The following is a 19,855-nucleotide window of genomic DNA, read 5'->3' as shown; positions in this document are numbered from 1 at the left end:
GTGAGGAGAAAACAGAGGAAAGGTGACAAGGAGAGGAGCGAGGAAAGGAGACAAGGAGAGGAGTAAGGACAGGAGAGAGGAGAAAAGGAGAGGCAGTGAGGAAAGGAAACAATGAGAGAGGAGAAAAGGAGGAGTGAGGAAAGGAGACATGGAGAAGAGTGAGGAAACAAGGAGAGAGGAGAGGAGTGAGGAAAGGAGACTAGGAGAGGAGTGAGGAAACAAGGAGAGAGGAGATCGGATAAAAAAGACAGAGAAGAGGAGGAAACAAGGAGAGAGGAGGTGATGAGAGAAGGAGTGAGGAAAGGAGACAAGTAGAGGAGGAGGATTATTGTTTGAACAAAACCACCAAAGTGAGTGAGTTTTTAAAGAATTTATTTACAGCTGACAGGAAACACAGCAGCGTTGTTTGGTGCGTCTTTGAAATCCTTCCCCCTGTTCACGAACACGTGTCGTCTGGTGCGTCTTTGAAATCCTTCCCCCTGCTCACGAACACGTGTCGTCTGGTGCGTCTCTGAAATCCTTCCCCCTGCTCACGAACACGTGTTGATTGGTGCGTCTCTGAAATCCTTCCCCCTGCTCACGAACACGTGTCGTTTGGTGCGTCTCTGAAATCCTTCCCCCTGCTCATGAACACGTGTCGTTTGGTGCGTCTCTGAAATCCTTCCCCCTGCTCATGAACACGTGTCGTTTGGTGCGTCTCTGAAATCCTTCCCCGTGCTCATGAACACGTGTCCCGGTCAAACCCTGACAATGTAGGAGTCAGAGTGAGTGACGTATCTAACCCAGCGCTGAGACGGTCCGGGCTGAACGGGCGACAGGCGGAGGAAGCGGATCTGAAGCCCTGTGGCCGTGACCTTTGGAAGCTCAAAGGTCAAACCCACCGGACCGACCTCCAACATGGACGCCGAGCTGAGGCCGGGAACGTCCAGCTGTGTTCAAGACAAACAAGAGGGTTAAGCCCCGCCCCTCCAACACTGACCAGCCAATCACAGCATCAGCAGAGTGATAGTTCTGTGGATTTGTTTTTTATTTGGTATCACGATAGAGTCGGGATCAAGTTTTCCCGGTAAATCCAGAGTTTTTCCGTTATATTGAGAGTTTTCCCGTTAAATCAAGACAGTTTTCCCATTAAATTGAGTTTTCCCGCTATATCAAGACAGCTTTCCCATGAAATGGACAGTTTGCCCGTTTTATCGAGACAGTTTTCCTGGAAAATCTACAGTTTACAATTTTCCAGTTATATCAATACAGTTTTCCTGTTATAGAGACAGTTTTCCCGGTAAATCATCATCATCATCGTTTTATTGAGACAGTTTCCCTGCAAAATCGAGTTTTCCCATTATCGAGACAGTTTTGTCGTTACACTGAGATATATTCCTCCCCAACCAAATTACCAAATGTATTTGGGCTGATGTTTGTGTGTGTGTCTGCATGTGTATGTGTCTGCATGTGTGTGTGTGTCTGCGTGTGTCTGCATGTGTATGTGTCTGCATGTGTGTCTGCATGTGTGTGTCTGGCTGTGTGTGTGTCTGCGTGTGTGTGTGCATGTGCGTGTGTGTGTGCATGTGTATGTGTCTGCATGTGTGTGTGTGTCTGCATGTGTGTGTGTGTCTGCGTGTGTGTCTGCATGTGTGTGTGTGTGTGTCTGTCTGCATGTGTGTGTGTCTGGCTGTGTGTGTGTGCATGTGCATGTGTGTCTGCATGTGTATGTGTGTGTTGACCTTGAACACAGAGGACAGTTGTGTTCCTCCTGTACAGCGGGGAACAGTCCACACCACAGATCTGTTCTGAGGCTTCAGCTCACAGCTCTGCTCTGGACTGCTGAGCTCCTGTGACACACTGAGACGCGCGCACGCACACACACACACACACACACACACACACAGGTGTGATAATCCTGTGATGTAACGTGTCAAAGAGTTATTCTTCTGGTGTCTTTTTTAAAGTAGAATCTTTAAACTCAGCGATGTTAACTTTGATTATTGGTCGTCAGCACACCTTTGATTTCCATGAGTTTTCACTAACAAAGCACACACACATTTCCATGAGCAGCGTCAGCCTCATTTGACAGTGGGCTCACCTCACACAGCCTTTAGGAACAGGAACAGACACAGAGACGTTGATGGCAGCGCTGCAGAGACACAAGGACGTCATTGTCATCATCATCATCATCATCGTTCATTAATGGGATTAAAAACACTTCACCAAATTTAAGAGATTAAAAAAGGTCCAGAGTGATTCAAAATGAGGTTGTGTGAATGTGTGAGTGTGTGTGTGAATGTGAACATGTGAGTGTGTGTGAATGTGAGTGGGTGAGTGTGAACGTGTGAATGTGTGAGTGTTTGAACGTGTGAGAGTGTGTGAGAGTGTGTGAATGTGTGTGTATGTGAGAGTGTGAGAATGTGAATGTGTGAATGTGTGAGAGTGTGTGGATGTGAGTGTATGTGAGAGTGTGAGAATGTGAATGTGTGAGTGTGTGAATGTGTGAGAGTGTGTGAATGTGTGTGTATGTGAGAGTGTGAGAATGTGAATGTGTGAGTGTGTGAATGTGTGAGAGTGTGTGAATGTGTGTGTATGTGAGAGTGTGAGAATGTGAATGTGTGAGTGTGTGAATGTGTGAGAGTGTGTGGATGTGAGTGTATGTGAGGGTGTGAGAATGTGAATGTGTGAGTGTTTGAACGTGTGAGAGTGTGTGAATGTGCGAGAGTGTGTGAATGTGTGTGTATGTGAGAGTGTGAGAATGTGTGAGAGTGTGTGAATGTGAGTGTATGTGAGAGTGTGAGAATGTGAATGTGTGAGTGTGTGAATGTGTGCGAGTGTGTGAATGTGTGCGAGTGTGTGAATATGTGAATGTGTGTGTGAATATGTGAATGTGTGTGTGAATGTGTGAGTGTATGATTGTGAATGTGTGAGTACTGACCTCTTTGGAGGAAGATCACAGCGGAGCTTCAAGTAGATCAACAGTCTGTAGAAGAAGAAGAAGTAGAGCACGCCTTCAAACTGACCTTGAATGACCTTGAATAACCTCCACACTCTTTGTTTCTTACCTTCCTCCGTTGTCTCGCTCGATGGTCGGGAAAAGACGGAAAGGAGGAGGCGTGGGCAGGTCGTCGCTCAGCTGGTACTGCATCACTGTTTGCTGTGGAAACAAGAGAAGAAGAAAAAAGGCTTAAGATCTTTACGATGTCTTAAGAACACGTTCACGTCTTTATCTCCACTGTTAGACTTTAACAACAGGAAACTGAAGTCTGTAAACCACTCACTCTCCCACACCAAACCCCATAGAGAAAATCAGTGATTTTAGCTCACAGGGACACAGGAGCTGCTGGTCTACTGCTGCCTCGTGTGGTCACTTTGTCTAACTGAGGTCAATCTGAACGAAGGATTTTAAAAGCTGAATTTTACAAAATCAGACATTGTAACTCAGTGATGGAGGCAGCAGTGGATCAACAACTCATGTGAACTCCTGTGTGCTGTGATGTTAAAATCACTGGTTTATAAAGTTCAGTTTCCTAATAATAATAATAATTATTATAATTATAACAACAATAATAATAATAATAACAATGATAATAATAATAATAATAATACCTCTCCCTGACTTGGACAGAGCCGCAGGATTCTGTGGTTGTCAAACTCGTCCAGTCTCACCGCCTGATGGAAGCTGCACTCGTCAACGCGCACCGACGCCCCGTAACCTGCAAAAGAGACAGGAAACAACGTTAAAGAGACAGGAAACAACATTAAAGAGACAGGAAACAACATTAAAGAGACATGAAACAACCTTAAAGAGACAGAAAACAACCTCAGAGAGACAGGAAACAACCTTAAAGAGACAGGAAACAACCTCAGAATGACAGGTAACAACCTCAGAGAGACAGGGGACAGCTTTAGAGAGACAGAAAACAACCTTGAACAGACATGAAACAACGTTAAAGAGACAGGAAACAACCTTAGAAAGACAGGATACAACCTTTAAGAGACAGGAAACAACCTTAGAGAGACAGGAAACAATGTTAAAGACACAGAAAACAACCTTAAAGAGACAGAAAACAACCTCAGAGAGACATGTAACAACCTTAGACAGACAGGGGACAGCCTTAGAGAGACAGGAAACAACCTTATAGAGACAGGAAACAACCTTATAGAGACAGGAAACAACCTTATAGAGACAGGAAACAACTTTAGAGAGACAGAAAACAACCTTAGAGAGACAGGAAACAACCTTAGAGGGACAGGAAACAACTTTAGCGATAAAGAAAACAACTTGAGCGATACAGGAAACAACCTTAAAGAGACAGAAAACAACCTCAGAGAGACATGTAACAACCTTAGACAGACAGGGGACAGCCTTAGAGAGACAGGAAACAACCTTATAGAGACAGGAAACAACCTTATAGAGACAGGAAACAACCTTATAGAGACAGGAAACAACTTTAGAGTGACAGAAAACAACCTTAGAGAGACAGGAAACAGCCTTAGAGGGACAGGAAACAACTTTAGCGATAATGAAAACAACTTGAGCGATACAGGAAACAACCTCAGAGAGACAGGAAACAACATTTAAGAGACAGGAAACAACCTTAAAGAGACGGGAAACAACCTTAGAGAGACAGGAAACGACCTTAGAGAGATGGGAAACAAACTTAGAGAAACAGGAAACAACCTTAGAGAAACAGGAAACAACTTTAGAGTGACAGGAAACAACCGAAACAACCTTAAAGAGACAGGAAGCAACTTTAGAGAGACAGGAAACAACCTTAGAGAGTGCATGCATGTGTGTGTACCTCTGAGCTGTGATTTGCCGATGCTGAACTCTTCATTCAGACCGATTCTCATCTCTGTTTAAAGTAAACAAAGGATTATTATTGATTTATTCGTTGACGTATTTAAAGACAGAGCAGTTGAATGGAGTTCCAGGACAGGGTGTCTGTGTGTGTGTGTGTGTTTGTGTGTGTGAGTGTGTTTTCAGAGCAGCTGCTCATTTACATATCACACGCACACGTCTGCTCTTGTATGTAAATACAGGATCAAAAGGCTGCAGATGATTTGCAGCCTTTTTATCATGCATTTACATACAAGAGGAGGAGGGGGCGGAGCCAAACGTCACCTGAGCAGCTCGGCATGTAGCACTTGACTCTGATCTCTCCCTCCACGTCTGCCTTCATCAGCACACCCTGAGGGAGGAAGAGGAGGAGGAAGAGGAGACATCAGTGAAGACATGTGACCTTCATCATCATCATCATCATCGTCACTCACGTTAGCGCCAATGACGACCGACAGCCTCTCGATCACGTCCACGAAGATCTGACTCTTGCCTCCCTGCAGAGAAACACGTGTGAGTGTGAAGTGATGAATAAACTCTATCTTCAAACACAAAGTTCATGAGTCACAGGAGGAGGAGAAGAGGAGAAAGAGAAGGAGGAGAAAGAAGAAGAGAAAGAGGAGAAGGGGAGAAAGAAGAAGACGAGAAGTAGGAGAAGAAGAGGAAGATGAGGAGAAAGGGGAGAAGAGGAGAAAGAGAAAGAGAAGAAAGAGGAGGAGAGGAGAAAGAGAAAGAGGAGAAAGAAGAGAAATAGGAGGAGGAAGAGAAGAAGAGGAGAAATAGAAGGAGGGGAGGATAAGTAGAGAAAGTTGAGAAAGAAGAAGAGGAGGAAGAGGAGAAAGAATAAGGGGAGAACGAGAAGGAGGAGAAAGAGATGAAATAGGAGAAAGAAGAGAAATAGAAGGAGGAGAAGGAGAAGAAAGAGAAGAAGAAGTTGACCTGCTCTCTGCTGGACTGGATCGGTCTGGTCGCTGCAGAACTTGGAGCCACTTTACTTTGTTGTGTCTCTGCTCCAAACTACAACAACACAAAGAAAACAAGACAACACAACTCTGTGTGACCTGTGTGTGACCTCTGAGTGACCTGTGTGTGACCTCTGAGTGACCTCTGTGTGATCTCTGAGTGACCTGCGTGTGACCTCTGTGACCTCTATGATCTCTGTGTGACCTATGTGACCTGTGTGTGACCTCTGTGACCCCTGAGTGACCTCACCAGGCCGACGTTGCTCAGGTCAAACAGACTGAAGGGTTTGGAGGAAACCGCTTCAGTCTGGATGAAGTTCTTCAGGACATCGAAGGACGTCGTCTGGACGTAACCGTAGTCCTGACACACACACACACACACACACACACACACACACACACACACACACACACACACACACACACACACACACACACACACACACACACACACACACACACACACACACACACAGTCAGTGTTGATGTTTTTCTTCAGCAGATCACAGGGGGGCGCTGTGCTGTACTCACCACCACCTCGTCCAGCAGCTCGTAGATGAGCGCAAAGTTCATCTGCACCGACTTCTCTGACAGCGAGCCGCAGTAATCTTTGACCAGAGCAGCCAGTCTGAGACACACACACACACACACACACACACACACACACACACACACACACACACACACACACACACACACACACACACACACAAAATAACCTCACCTTAAAGATGTGAGGACCTCACAAAGACATAAATACACGCTTGTTTTGAAAACAAACCTGTTGAGGAACTCGATGATGGTGAAGGGGGAGGAGTCTTGCGTCGTTGTGGCGACCCAGTACAGACCTCCCTGTCTGATGTGGACGTAGTGAAGGTCTTTGTGACTCTGCAGAAGAAGAAGAAGAAGAAACACACACAGGAATCATTGGGAGGTCAGGGGTCGGCCTCTCGTCTCGTGTATACAGTTTCTGGGGGTTACCATGACGACCGGAGGCTGGTCTCCAGGCAGCGCAGTGACCTTCTCGTAGAACACGTTGACGACATCGCTCGCTGCTTCTCCGCGGACTGATTATCGGTTTTAAGAACGTTTATACCTTAACTTAACAGAGTAATAATAATAATAATAACTTGTTTATTAGGATACAGTCTTTATAGATGAGGTGATCGCCCTTCGATGACAAGATGAAGAGCTGAGAGATCATCATCCTCCTCCTGCTGAGACAAACAACAAACAACACAATCGTCCATTGAATAATAAACGTTGAGATGTTTCATCACTGTCACACAGTGGCTCCCCCTGCTGGCAACATGGAAACATACATCTGCCACCAAACCCCACTCATTATTCTGCCAATTTAAGGAATATGTGTTCGTACACAAACTCTTCTGACTAAAGTGTGTTTTTAGCATCTGTGTGCAGATTATTTATGATGAATGCATCATGTACACATATACAACACACTACACTGTTTGCCTTTTACGTACAAACACTACAATGTTGACTATTCTGTGAACAGAAAAACATGAACTCGGCCAGTTCCTGACTGAATTTAAATAAATTCCAAATGTCATGTTTAACTTTGTCGTGCGCCGAATTTCTCAGAAAGCCTCCACGAGTCAGGAAAACCCATTTTTGTTGTTTTAACGCGCACATATGACGTTTAAACACGACGACGTTTGTTCAATTGAGTGACATTTGAAGCAGGTTTGGTTTTGAACAGTGAATCGCGTAAAAGAGAGCGGAGCAGCCACATGATCCTGGTCAAGGTTCTGTTTCACTTACCCGGAGCAGTTTATCAACAAAAAACGCGACGATGTGTTCAAAATAATATAATATTTCCCGAATTTACTGTCAATAATTAATCCATGGGACTCCAGTGGTGACAGGTGACGGTGCTGTAGCTAGCGGAGGACGGGAACTAATGCTAAGTTAGCATTGCTAACTAACGTAAGAATCGTCACATGGACTGCGCCGATAAACGTCTACAGATAAATCTGTTTAAATGTTAAAATATAACACACACTTTCATTTGTGTTGCTTCATACACCTAATAACTGTTCCTGGACCAGCCGACACACCAGTGTTTACAACCCGGGTCAGCACACAACGATGAGCCGCGCAGCGCCACCTGGTGTACGGGCGGTTCATCTCCACATCATCGGTCTGAGTGGAATTAATGTCGTAATTTCGGATTACTATGTATAATTATGCCTGACTGCGTCTATGGGGGGTATAGTGTACACTTTTAGCACGTGTTTCGTTGCGGTTTCGTCATTTTTTAAAATCACATTTAGCCTGCAGTTGAGACATCCAGGCAGCAGGCGGCAGCAGAGGCCGGAAGTCGAAACGGAAACGGCTAATTTCAACGGATTAGCACCGTGCTAGCACCGTTGGATAGCATCTCTGTTCCAAGATGAAGTAAGTGAACCCTCTTTTATGAACGATGATGTTTATATTCCAGCTTTTTAATCGGCTGTTTTTAAGTGTTTATTCACACTGTCATTGTTAGCTGTACGCTAACCTGCTAGCGGGTATGCCAGCTAACAGCGAGCGTTGTGCGAACGTTGTTGGAAAAGTCCAACGTTTTAAACCCGTTTTTGTTGACAAACTATGTCCCGCTTTGCATTCGGCGGACAGTAAATGTATAATAACTTAATCAAAGTACGTGTGTTTCATCCACGATAATAGGACATACAGTACATATTTAGGGCTGCAACTCGCGATTATTTTCCCGGTTAATCGAGTACATAAAGGGTCAATAAAATGTTGATCGGTCTTAACCAAACCTGGAAACGAAAAGTGATTCAAAATATTCACGTTTAATTAGCTGAAAAATAACAGAAACCTGTTTTTTAACTATTGAAATAATAACACTCACAACCCAATTAATCGATGATCAAAATCGTTTACGTTTACTAATCGAATAATTGTTGCAGCCCGGTATAAGGTCCTACAATATCACGATATTTAGTCACGCTACGGTATCACGATGTGAAATATCACGGTATTGCAATATGATATATCACGATATTTAGTCACGCAACAATATCACGATTTTTAGTCGTGATATCGAACAATTGTTCAGGTCAGTGATAAAGATGATACAAACAGATCAGTGTATCGTTGAAAGTATTGCTAACGGTGTGTATTGTGTTTTTCAGTCCGCTGACGAAGGTGAAGCTAATCAACGAACTAAACGAGCGCGAGGCCAACCTCGGGGTCAAGGATTCTGTTTCCTGGCACAACGTTTACAAAGACAGTGCCTGGATTTTTGTTGGTAAGTGATTTATTATATGTATATATATATATATATGTATACGTATAAACACTTTAGCTGTTTTTGACGTCCGTCTTCGTCTCTACAGGTGGATTTCCGTACGATTTGACAGAAGGCGACATCATCTGCGTCTTCTCACAGTACGTACACGCACACGACCTCACGTGTTAGTAAATAACAATAAAATATAATCACAGAGTAAAATACATAAGTAGCGTACGCCACACTTTGGTCCCTTACACATTTTATGTCCGTTATTTAAAACACACGTGTAGAAATCTGAAGTCAAAGTTTGGGGCCCAAAAACTCACGCGGGATTTCGCCCCCTCTTGCTGGAACAGGTACGGCGAGATCGTGAATATCAACCTGGTGCGAGACAAGAAGACGGGAAAGTCCAAGGGTTTCTGCTTCATCTGCTACGAGGACCAGAGGAGCACCGTCCTCGCTGTGGACAACCTCAACGGTATCAAGGTGACGTACGCTAACTTACCTGAGTGACATCATCTTTGAGAGACCGCCCACCTGCCGTTTGTGGGTCATATCGCAATGTATGATTGCAATATCGTGATATCGTATGGTGACTAAATATCGTGATATCGTATGGTGACTGAATACCGTGACATCGTAGTGCGACTAAATACCGGGATATCGTAGCGTGAAGAAATACCGTGATATCGTATCGTTACTAAATACCGTGATATTGTAGCGTGAATAAATACTGTGATATCGTATCGTTACTAAATACCGTGACATCGTAGTGCGACTAAATACCGTGATATCGTAGCGTGACTAAATACCGTGACATCGTAGTGTGACTAAATACCGTTATGATATCATATCGTGATATTGTAGCGTGACTGAATATCGTGATAATATCATATCATGACTAAATATTGTGATATCGTAGCGTGCCCCTTTGCGTAATGACGCTTAACAGTCACACGAGAAATTTGCGTGTTTTTTTTAATATTTGTTTTTTTTTGTGTGCCTCAGATCAAAGGTCGGACTCTCCGCGTGGACCACGTCAAAGACTATCGTCCTCCCAAAGACCACGAGGACATTGACGACGTGACCAAGCAGCTGAGGGAGGAGGGCTGCGCTCCCAAAATCGCAAAGTGTCCGTCGTCTTCCTCAGAGGAAGAGGAGCTGCTCAGTGTCCCTGTGAAGAAGGCGAAGAAAGGTGAGGACATCCGCCATTTTGTTTTAACGTGACAGAAGTCTACGATGTCTTAAGAACACGTTCACGTCTTTGTCTCACTGTTTGTCAACAAGAAAGTGAAGTTTGTTTCCACACCAAAGCCCATAGAGAAAACCAGTGATTTTAACATCACAGCACACAGGAGTTCACAGGAGTTGTTGATCCACTGCTGCCTCCATCACTGAGTTACAATGACTTATTTCGTAAAATTCGGCTTTAAAAATTCTTCGTTTAGATAAACTTCAGTGACACAAAGTGACCACACGAGGCAGCAGTAGACCAGCAGCTCCTGTGTCCCTGTGAGCTAAAATCACTGATTTTCTCTATGGGGTTTGGTGTGCAGGTCCTCACCTGAAGTGTCCTCTAATGTCTCCTGCTCTTCTGTCTCAGACAAGAAAGAAAAGAAGAAAAAGAAGAAAGAAAAGAAGAAGAAAGAGAAGGAGAGACGAGCGTCGTCTTCCTCCTCCTCTGCTTCACCTCCTCCTCCTGCCGTCAGAGTCAAAGAGGAAAAAGAGGACAGCGCCTATGACAAGTACAACCAGAGGGGGGCGCCACCAGGCGGACAAGAGAACGGACAGAGAGCAGAACAGGAGGACAGGAGGAGACGTTGGGAAGGAGAGGGGGATGGAGACAGACGACGAGAGGTGGACAGAGAGGACAGGAGGAGGGACATGGACAGAGAGGACAGACGAAGAGGGATGGACGGAGACGGTGAGAGGAGAAAAGAGACAGAGCGGGACAGAGAGGACAGGAGGAGGGATGTGGACAGGAAGAGGGACGTGGACCGTGAGGACAGGAAGAGGGACGTGGACCGTGAGGACAGGAAGAGAGACGTGGACCGTGAGGACAGGAAGAGGGACGTGGACCGTGAGGACAGGAAGAGAGACGTGGACCGTGAGGACAGGAAGAGGGACATGGACCGTGAGGACAGGAAGAGGGACGTGGATAAAGACAGAGAAGACAGACGAAGAGACAGACAGCGATAGCAGACGTAGACATGACTTTATTTTCCAGATCAAATGTTTTCCTTTTCTGAATAAATGTTTCTATCACAACTTATTTTGTTTATTTTCTGCGCTAAATTTTAAACGCGTTAATTATAAACTGTGATTAAAAAATGCGACGGTGGGAACATTTGTTAAAAAGTTCACAAACACACAACTGTTGCCACAAGGGGGCGCTGCGTTGTCCCTGTTCTTTCCAGTTGTGCTAACGAACACGCAAATGCTAAATGTTGCATTACGACATTCGTGTGAGAACTGTGACGCGAGAGACGGGACAATACCTGAAGTTACTTGCGTACTTTTACTCCATTTCCTCAATATATTGCGTATTTCTACTCCATTTCCTAAATAAATTGTATACTTTTACGACATTTCCTAAATAAACTGCGTACTTTTGAATAAATAAATAAATAGCATAATTTTACTCAATTTTCTAAATAAATCGCATACTTTTACTCCATTTCCTCAATGAATTGCGTTCTTTTACGAAATTTCCTCAATAAATTGCGTACTTTCGCTCATTTTTTTGCACATTTCGATAAAAAAAGAAAGAAAAAAGGGCGCTGCATCTTTCCAAACCTATTTTTCACTTTTGTAAAAAAAAAGAATTTTTTGTTTCCTTTTATTGTTTAAAAATGACGTACATATTTTAGTATTGGATTTTGTAACGCTTTCAGACAACAAAATAAAAAATATAAATAAAGAGTATTTTTGCGACATTTTTAACGCGCACCTATGACGTATAAACACGACAACGTTTGTTCAATTGAGTGAAATTTGAAGCAGGTTTGGTTTTGAACAGTGAAGCGCGTAACAGAGAGCGGAGCAGCCACATGATCCTGGTCAAGGTTCTGTTTCACTTACCCGGAGCAGACTTTCAACAAAAAACGCAACGATGTGTTCAAAATAATATAATATTTCCCAAATTTACTGTCATTAATGAATCCATGGGACTCCAGTGGTGACAGGTGACGGTGCTGTAGCTAGCGGAAGCCGGGAACTAATGCTAAGTTAGCATTGCTAACTGACGTAAGAATCGTCACACGGACTGCGCCGATAAACGTCTACAGATAAATTTGTTTAAATGTTAAAATATAACACACACTTTCATTTGTGTTGCTTCATACACCTAATAACTGTTCCTGGATCAGCCGACACACCAGTGTTTACAACCCGGGTCAGCACACAACGATGAGCCGTGCAGCGCCACCTGGTGTACAGGCGGTTAATCTCCACATCATCGGTCTGAGTCGAATTAATGTCGTAATTTTGGATTACTATGTATAATTATGCCTGACTGCGTCTATGGGGGGTATAGTGTACACTTTTAGCACGTGTTTCGTTGCGGTTTCGTCATTTTTTATCACATTTAGCCTGCAGTTGAGACATCCAGGCAGCAGGCGGCAGCAGAGGTCGAAACGGAAATGGCTAATTTCAACGGATTAGCACCGTGCTAGCACCGTTGGATAGCATCTCTGTTCCAAGATGAAGTAAGTTCTTTTATGAACGATGATGTTTATATTCCAGATTTTTAATCAGCTGTTTTTATGTGTTTATTCACACTGTCATTGTTAGCTGTATGCTAACCTGCTAGCGGGTATGCCAGCTAACAGCGAGCGTGCGAACGTTGTTGGAAAAATCCAACGTTTTAAACCCGTTTTTGTTGACAAACGATGTCCCGCTGGCATTCGGCGCACAGTAAATGTGTAATAACTTAATCAAAGTACACGTGTTTCATCCACGATAATAGGACATACAGTACATATTTAGGGCTGCAACTCGCGACAAAAAGAACCTACATGTCCACATTATACCACATGTTTATTTCTGCGACAGAAACAACGTTATGTTACATCGTGATCCAACGAACGAACCAGTCGTCCAGTTTTGGTGAAAGGTCGTGTCGGAAAAAAACACCGCCAGGGTGTGAGGGGTCAGAGGTCAGAGGTAACTTCAGATATTTTTTTCGTGCGACGAGTTCGTGGGGGGGCGGGGCATCAGCACCAAAATGGGGGCGGACGAAGTTTAAGGCGCTAGCGGTTAAATAAACGCGTGTGTTGGTGTCGTCACTGAAATCCGAATTCCTGATATTTGTTCAAACTCAAGTAAAAAAAAAACAATCCATCGACAACAGGCGGACGGTAAAGGCCACGCCCCCTGAGGTTGTGTCGTCCGTTAGAACTCGTGCGAATAAAAGTCGAGAGCAAAAAAAAATGTGTTCTTCGTGTTTTTCTGCTTTAATTCAAGAAAATATGAAGATTTTCTATTTCCTAAACTGAATCTTTGGTTTTTAGTAAAAAAAAACGCCGCGTCTGAGGTTTCATTCGTTTATCGACAAAAAGACAATTGATAAACATCGGATTAAATTTTTACAAAATGTTTCCTCATTTAGAGAAATAGTTTAAATATTTTAAAAAACAACAAACAAATATGTGTTTAAGTGTCACTTCCTGTGAGCGAGTGCAGCGATTGGCCGACACGCCTGTCAATCAACCCAACGTTCCAGCGCTCAAATTCGCAACCGTGACGAAGTGCGATGTAAAAACCGAAAGACTGACTCGGTTCAGGATAAACTCAAAGAGACGCTGAAGTCAAACCGTTTTTTTTCTTTTTTAATGTCGCAATTTACGTCAAGAATAATCGCAATATCACAAGCTCGACCGCCTCGTTAGCGCCGATATTTGCGTCAAACGTGTGTCGCTACGAAAGAGTGACTTTGTTTCCCGCAGTGACATCAGGATCACAAACTACTCAAGACGCTGCGCGGTCGTAATCCCGTGTCACGTTCTACAATCGGGCGACAACACACGGAGTTCGGAGGATATAGGCCACGCCCCCCCCCCCCCCAGCATTAGCACGCAGAGATGGTCACGTTGATGCCCAGGTTGCCGTTGTCGGCGAACAGGTGTGCGACGGCGGCGTCGAACACCAGGCAGTCGCTGTTGACGATGGCGGCCGCCACGCCGTCGTGGACGGAGCGGGGCGTGGCCTCCCAGGTGAGGCGGCGGCGGTTGCCGTTGAGCTCCAGGCGGTAGGCGAAGGCGTCGGCCTGTTTCCGCGTCCCGATGAGCAGCACGGCGGCGAAGAACTGCTGATGACCCTCGAACTTCTCCTGCTTCTCCAGCACCAGCATGAAGTGGTGACTGAAACACGACTGCATCATCACCCAGTCCACGGCGCCGGGGAGGTCGATGTCCGTCGCCAGGAACACGATGTCCTCGCCCTGCAGGTGCAAAACGCACATGTCACGCCCCCTGGTGGCTGAGCGCAGTACACACATACACACATGTCACACATGCCTTCATTCTCGTCATGTCAGTCTACGCAAGGACAAAATTAACTCTTTATTCCAGCAACTTTAACTCCACAAGCTAACTTTCCGAAATAAATTGTGTACTTCTACTCCATTTTCTAATTAAATTGTGTACTTTTACAACATTTCCTAAATAAATTGCGCCCTTCTACTCCATTTCCTAAATAAATATCGCACTTTAAGACATTTCTTAAATACATTTTGTAATTTTATGTCATTTGCTAAAAAAAATTTGCACTGTACAATTTTACTCCATTTTCTAAATAAATTGAGTACTTTTACGAGTTTTCCTCAATAAATTGCATACTTTTACTCAATTTCCTCAATAAATTGTGTACTTTTACTCCATTTCCAAAATAAATTGCGCATTTTTACTAGAGTTCTGAAATAAATTGCGTACTTTTACTAGTTTATTCAATATATTGCATACTTTTACGCCATTTCCTCAATAAATTGCATACTTTTACGACATTTTCTATGTGAATTACGGACTTTTACTCCAGTTCCGAAATAAATTGTGCAATTTTACTCCATTCCTGAAATAAATTGCGTACTTTTACTCCAATAACCAAATAAAATGCATACTTTTACTCCATTTCCTAAATAAATTGGATACTTTTACGACATTTTCTAAATGAATTAGGAACTTTTACTCCAGTTCCGAAATAAATTGTGCAATTTTACCCCATTTCCGAAATAAATTGCGTACTTTTACTCCATTAAAGAAATAAATTGCATACTTTTTACTCCATTTCCAAAATAAATTGTGCACGAGAGTTCTGAAATAAATTACGTACTTTTACTAGTTTTCCTCAATAAATTACATACTGTTATGACATTTTCTCAATGAATTACAAACTTTTACTCCAGTTCCGAAATAAATTGTGCAATTTTACTCCATTTCCTCAAATTGCTTACTTTATGCAATTACTTAAATAAATTGCGTACTTGTGAGTCAAAAATCGGATCGTGACGTGACGTGACGTGACATTTTAGCGTCTTTTATAGTCTCTGAAGACGAGGACGTTCCCCGTTAGCCCTCGTAGCTCAACAGACTGCGAACCCTGCACTGTTTACGTTAGCTCTCATGCGCTGGAGTTCAGAAAACTGAAAACGAAGTATTGCGTGTTGGGGGCGGAGCCTTGAGCGCTCACCTGCAGCGTGGTGATGGACTTGTGCGCGTGTGTCAGGTGCGGCATGACGGCGTCCAGCGAGCCGTGCCACTTACAGGTCGCCCCGGGACACGGACACGAGTATGGACGGAAGTCGCAGGCGTCTTCGTGGTCGGGTTTCTCGCTGTGGTGAAGAGACAACAGGCAGCCGGAGGACGAGAACTGAGGACACACACACACACACACACACACAAACACAGACATGAATCCTCTGCAGTCATGAATTTTTCAGTGGATTAAAGAGAGCTTGAACCTGTTCTGAGTGAGTGTACATGTACTATGGTTGTGTTTGAGGACACTTAAGAAGCTGAAAAACCTTTTATTTTTGAAATAAAAAGCAAAATTTTCCCGCAAACTCGTACGATGTTTTTTTTTCCTCTTCGTCCTCCACTCACCTGACGCTCCGACAGAGGTTTGGTGCAGCCCACAGGACGACCGGCTCTGTCCTTGACCTCTGACCCGCGCTGAGCTTTCTGACGCCCGGCGTTAGCCGTTAGCACCGTGACGCTAGCCGAGCTGACGCCGCGGTGGCGATGCCGGCCCAGCAGGCAGCGCCACTGAGCCAACTCCCTGAGGAGAGGCAGGCAGGAGGCTGGACACAGCATCACACACACAGCTGTCTCACAGACACACACACAAAAACATCAACATCACTCTCCCACACCAAAGTCCATAGAGAAAACCAGTGATTTTAACATCACAGCACACAGGAGTTCACAGGAGTTGTTGATCTACTGCTGCCTCCATCACTAACTTACAATGTCTTATTTTAGTGAATTCGGCTTTTAAAATATTTACTTTAGACTTAACTCAGTGACACAAAGTGACCACACGAGGCAGCAGAGGACCAGCAGCTCCTGTGTCCCTGTGAGCTAAAATCACTGATTTTCTCTATGGGGTTTGGTGTGGGAGAGTGAGTGACAGTTATTGATCGTCTTTATATACAGTTATTGATAATATTCACACACACACACACACGGACGTACCAGCTTGTGTAGACGCAGCAGTAATGCAGCTGAACCTCGCACGTCCTCTCTCTCTCTCTCTCTTTTACTGCAGTGGCAGCAGAAGAAAACAACAAAAAAATGTGTTTTCTTCTTCTGTGGTAAAGATGTAACACACACACACACACACAAATGCCAACACACGCACACACAGTCTGAACTGTGGTGTCCAACACACACACACACACACTGAGGAAAACACTCTCTCTCTCTCTCTGCGCGGCAGAAAAACATTCGTCCTCAAATCGACCGCTCACACACACACACACACACACACACACACACACACACACACACACACACACACACACACACACACACACACACACACACACACACACACACACACACACACAGTGGGGGCGGGGAGAAAGAGAGAATAGGAGTATTGCTCCGCCTCCTCCTCCCAGCATCTGTCACACACACACACACACTCTGAGCTCAGTGTTTGTGTCACATGACGTCCTCGTGTGGAAACATCCCAGCGCTTAAATCCATCGCTGACAGAAGAATTAAGCGTTTCCTGTCAGCTGACTGTAAACCACGTCACGTGACCTCAGATCCTCTCACAGCGATGATTTACATTTTTCAGCTTTTTAAACGAGAATATTTGAATTTTTCAGCTTCTTAAATGTAAATATTTGAATTTTTTCAGTTTTTTAAATGAATATATTAGAATTTTTCCCTCTCCCTCACCTCATGAACCTCATCTGCTGACACGGAGAAAGACGACGAGGACGACATTTGACCGGCTGAGGATACCGTAGCGCTCAGGGCAGGGAGGGGGTGAGCAGAGGAGCAGTTCTTTGTTGTAAATTTCAGCCTCTCCTCTAGATGGCACTATAAACTACTTACTTCACCTTTAAATGTGAATATTTGAATTTTTCATTTTCTTAAATGTGAATATTTCAGTTTTTCAGCTTCTTAATTGTAAATATTTCATTCATTTTAGCTTCTTAAATGTCAATATTTCAGTTTTTTCAGCTTCTTAAATGTGAATATTTTAAATTTTCAGCTTCTTAAATGTGAATATTTGAATTTTTCAGCTTCTTAAATGTGAACATTTTCCATTTTTGTGAAAAACGTTATATAAAAGACCACATAATTCCAGTGTTGGACATCTGAGATGTTCCTGAAGATCATGTCCTCATTCCTTCAGATGTCCTCCTTGTGTCCACTTAAAGACAAATGATGATGATGAGGAGGAGCATCCATTAAATAAAAAGAACCTGATTCAATCACACACTGATGGAGAGTTTGTGCAGCACTTACAGGATCAGATTCACCACACACACACACACACACACACACATGCTGCAACCTGACACATGTCACTTTAAATCTGTTTGCACAGCATCTTGCACAACCAGTGTGCACTTTATGTACAGTTCTTCTTGCTTGTATATATGCATATGTTTATACTTATTTCATGCATATATATTATTTTAGTTTTTTGGTAATATTTATTATTTTTCTTATGTATATTACACTTTTTAAAACATTTCTTTCTACTTTGTGCTGGTATTTTTGGGTAGACAGCAAAGTAAGAATTTCATTGTACAGGGAAACATGTTTCTTTACTGTGCGTATGACAATAAACACTTTGAATCTTGAATCTTGAATACTGAGGACCGGGTAAAAGTGCTGACAAAGTGAGGACCAGCATTTCCACTTTATAAATCAACACAACTACAAATATCTACTTCATGAATGACGTCTATAAAGAACTACCTGGTGCAGTACCATAAACTGTCTGCAGGTGGAGCCCCTGAGCAAAAAGTGTGTGAAACATCAGGGCTGGAAAACGGGTTTTTGTACCAAATTTAAATTGAGGACCTTTGTTAAAAACAGAGTATAGCATGTTTACAACCTAAGGAAGTGATTTCAATGAAAACAAAGTGAGGACCGGCCAAAATGTCCTCACTTTGTAAAAATGACCTCACTTTGTTGGTTAAAAACGCCTCACTGGTCCTCAGTATGCCGCAGGTACAAGAACACAGACACTCATGTTTCAGACTATTCAACATTCATGTGTGTGTGTGTGTGTAACGTGATCAGCTGTATCACTGACACACGTGAAGCTGAAACTGTGTCACGAACTCATTTCCATGCCGTATCGGTAAATATTCGAAAAAGCCGTATCGTGCCATCCCTCCTCTCAGCAGCAGGGGGCGCTCACAGTACAGTATGAACACGCTTTAAAAAACAAAAAACAAAAACTTAAACTGTCCCATTAATCCCTTCATAAACGTCTGAAAACATCGTTCAAACTCACGTGAAAGAAATCAAAACATTGAAACTGATGGATGAAGTTTCTGGGTCAGAGACCACGCCCACTGTGTTTGTTTTGTGTGTATGTGTGTGTGCGTGCTACCTTGCAGGGGAACGGCAGCGTGGACGCCACCTTCTCCATCGCCAGGTTGCGGATGCTCGCCGTGAGCGGGACGCGGCAGGTGGGGCAGCAGCTCAGCTTCTGCCGGCACTGGTGACACACCAGGTGACCCGCCTGACACTGCAGGATGGGCGGCAGCACGTAGTCGAAGCACACGGGACACTCGAACAGCGCCGTGAGCTCCGACGGCTGCCCGCCCCCGGAGATCAGGGACACGGCGACGGAAGGGGCGACTGACCCCGAGCCGCCGGGCACGGAGCTCAGCCCGGAGGCGGCTGCCGCTGCGACGCCGGCGGTGACTCCTCCTCCAGAGCCTCCGTGCTTCCCACCGCCTGCTTTCCCGGCCCCTCCTCCTCCACCACCGGCTCCAGCTCCGGCCGAAGACGGGCGGCTCATGACTTCCAGAAGCCGCCGCTGACATCTACCGCCTCCCACCAGACCGTCCTCCTCCAGCGGAGCCAACATGGCGGCGGTCAGTTTGTATCGCTTGTCGTCACAGAGTGACAGGGCGCTCAGCCAATCAGAGAGCGCAGCGTCATGACGTCACGCTTAGCAGCGTAATCACAACTTTTTGTTGACAGATTTTGCACGTTTTTTTTGTTTGTTTTTTTTACAAAAACGCCGATTTATTATAAATCTATTGATTTCATTAGCAAAATATTTTATATATTTTTTTTAAATAAAATATATACAATTTATATTTAA

The 19,855-nt window shown here is 44.1% G+C and overlaps 3 protein-coding genes across 3 annotated transcripts; 1 reads left to right on the top strand and 2 right to left on the bottom strand.

The window, feature by feature from the left end:
- Window positions 1-376: 376 nt before the first annotated feature.
- Window positions 377-6,994, bottom strand: ap4m1 (adaptor related protein complex 4 subunit mu 1; the record flags this gene model as incomplete). The annotated part of the gene is made up of 15 exons (XM_083890558.1): window positions 377-929; window positions 1,722-1,839; window positions 2,081-2,131; window positions 2,921-2,965; window positions 3,048-3,139; window positions 3,592-3,698; window positions 4,788-4,841; window positions 5,111-5,177; window positions 5,260-5,322; window positions 5,765-5,842; window positions 6,038-6,148; window positions 6,319-6,415; window positions 6,569-6,675; window positions 6,769-6,854; window positions 6,934-6,994. 15 exons carry the CDS (start codon window positions 6,992-6,994, stop codon window positions 738-740), a joined length of 1,329 nt encoding a protein of 442 aa, XP_083746684.1. The 3' UTR covers window positions 377-737.
- Window positions 6,995-8,163: 1,169 nt separating this feature from the next.
- Window positions 8,164-11,307, top strand: rbmx2 (RNA binding motif protein X-linked 2). Its single transcript, XM_083890233.1, has 6 exons — window positions 8,164-8,208; window positions 8,952-9,067; window positions 9,156-9,207; window positions 9,409-9,538; window positions 10,061-10,247; window positions 10,656-11,307. The coding sequence occupies exons 1-6, from the start codon at window positions 8,204-8,206 to the stop codon at window positions 11,249-11,251; spliced, it is 1,086 nt and encodes a 361-aa protein (XP_083746359.1). The 5' UTR covers window positions 8,164-8,203; the 3' UTR covers window positions 11,252-11,307.
- A 1,901-nt stretch (window positions 11,308-13,208) lies between these two features.
- Window positions 13,209-19,577, bottom strand: siah2l (seven in absentia homolog 2-like). The gene is made up of 3 exons (XM_083888814.1): window positions 19,133-19,577; window positions 15,737-15,916; window positions 13,209-14,492 (listed from the first exon to the last, which is right to left on the bottom strand). The coding sequence occupies exons 1-3, from the start codon at window positions 19,544-19,546 to the stop codon at window positions 14,121-14,123; spliced, it is 966 nt and encodes a 321-aa protein (XP_083744940.1). The 5' UTR covers window positions 19,547-19,577; the 3' UTR covers window positions 13,209-14,120.
- Window positions 19,578-19,855: the final 278 nt, after the last annotated feature.

Source organism: Microchirus variegatus, assembly GCF_963457635.1.
Source record: "Microchirus variegatus genome assembly, chromosome: 5".
In the NCBI taxonomy this organism is placed as follows: domain Eukaryota; kingdom Metazoa; phylum Chordata; class Actinopteri; order Pleuronectiformes; family Soleidae; genus Microchirus; species Microchirus variegatus.
The sequence above is the reverse complement of the archived record's forward strand: the minus strand, read 5'-3'. Positions and strand labels throughout refer to the sequence as shown.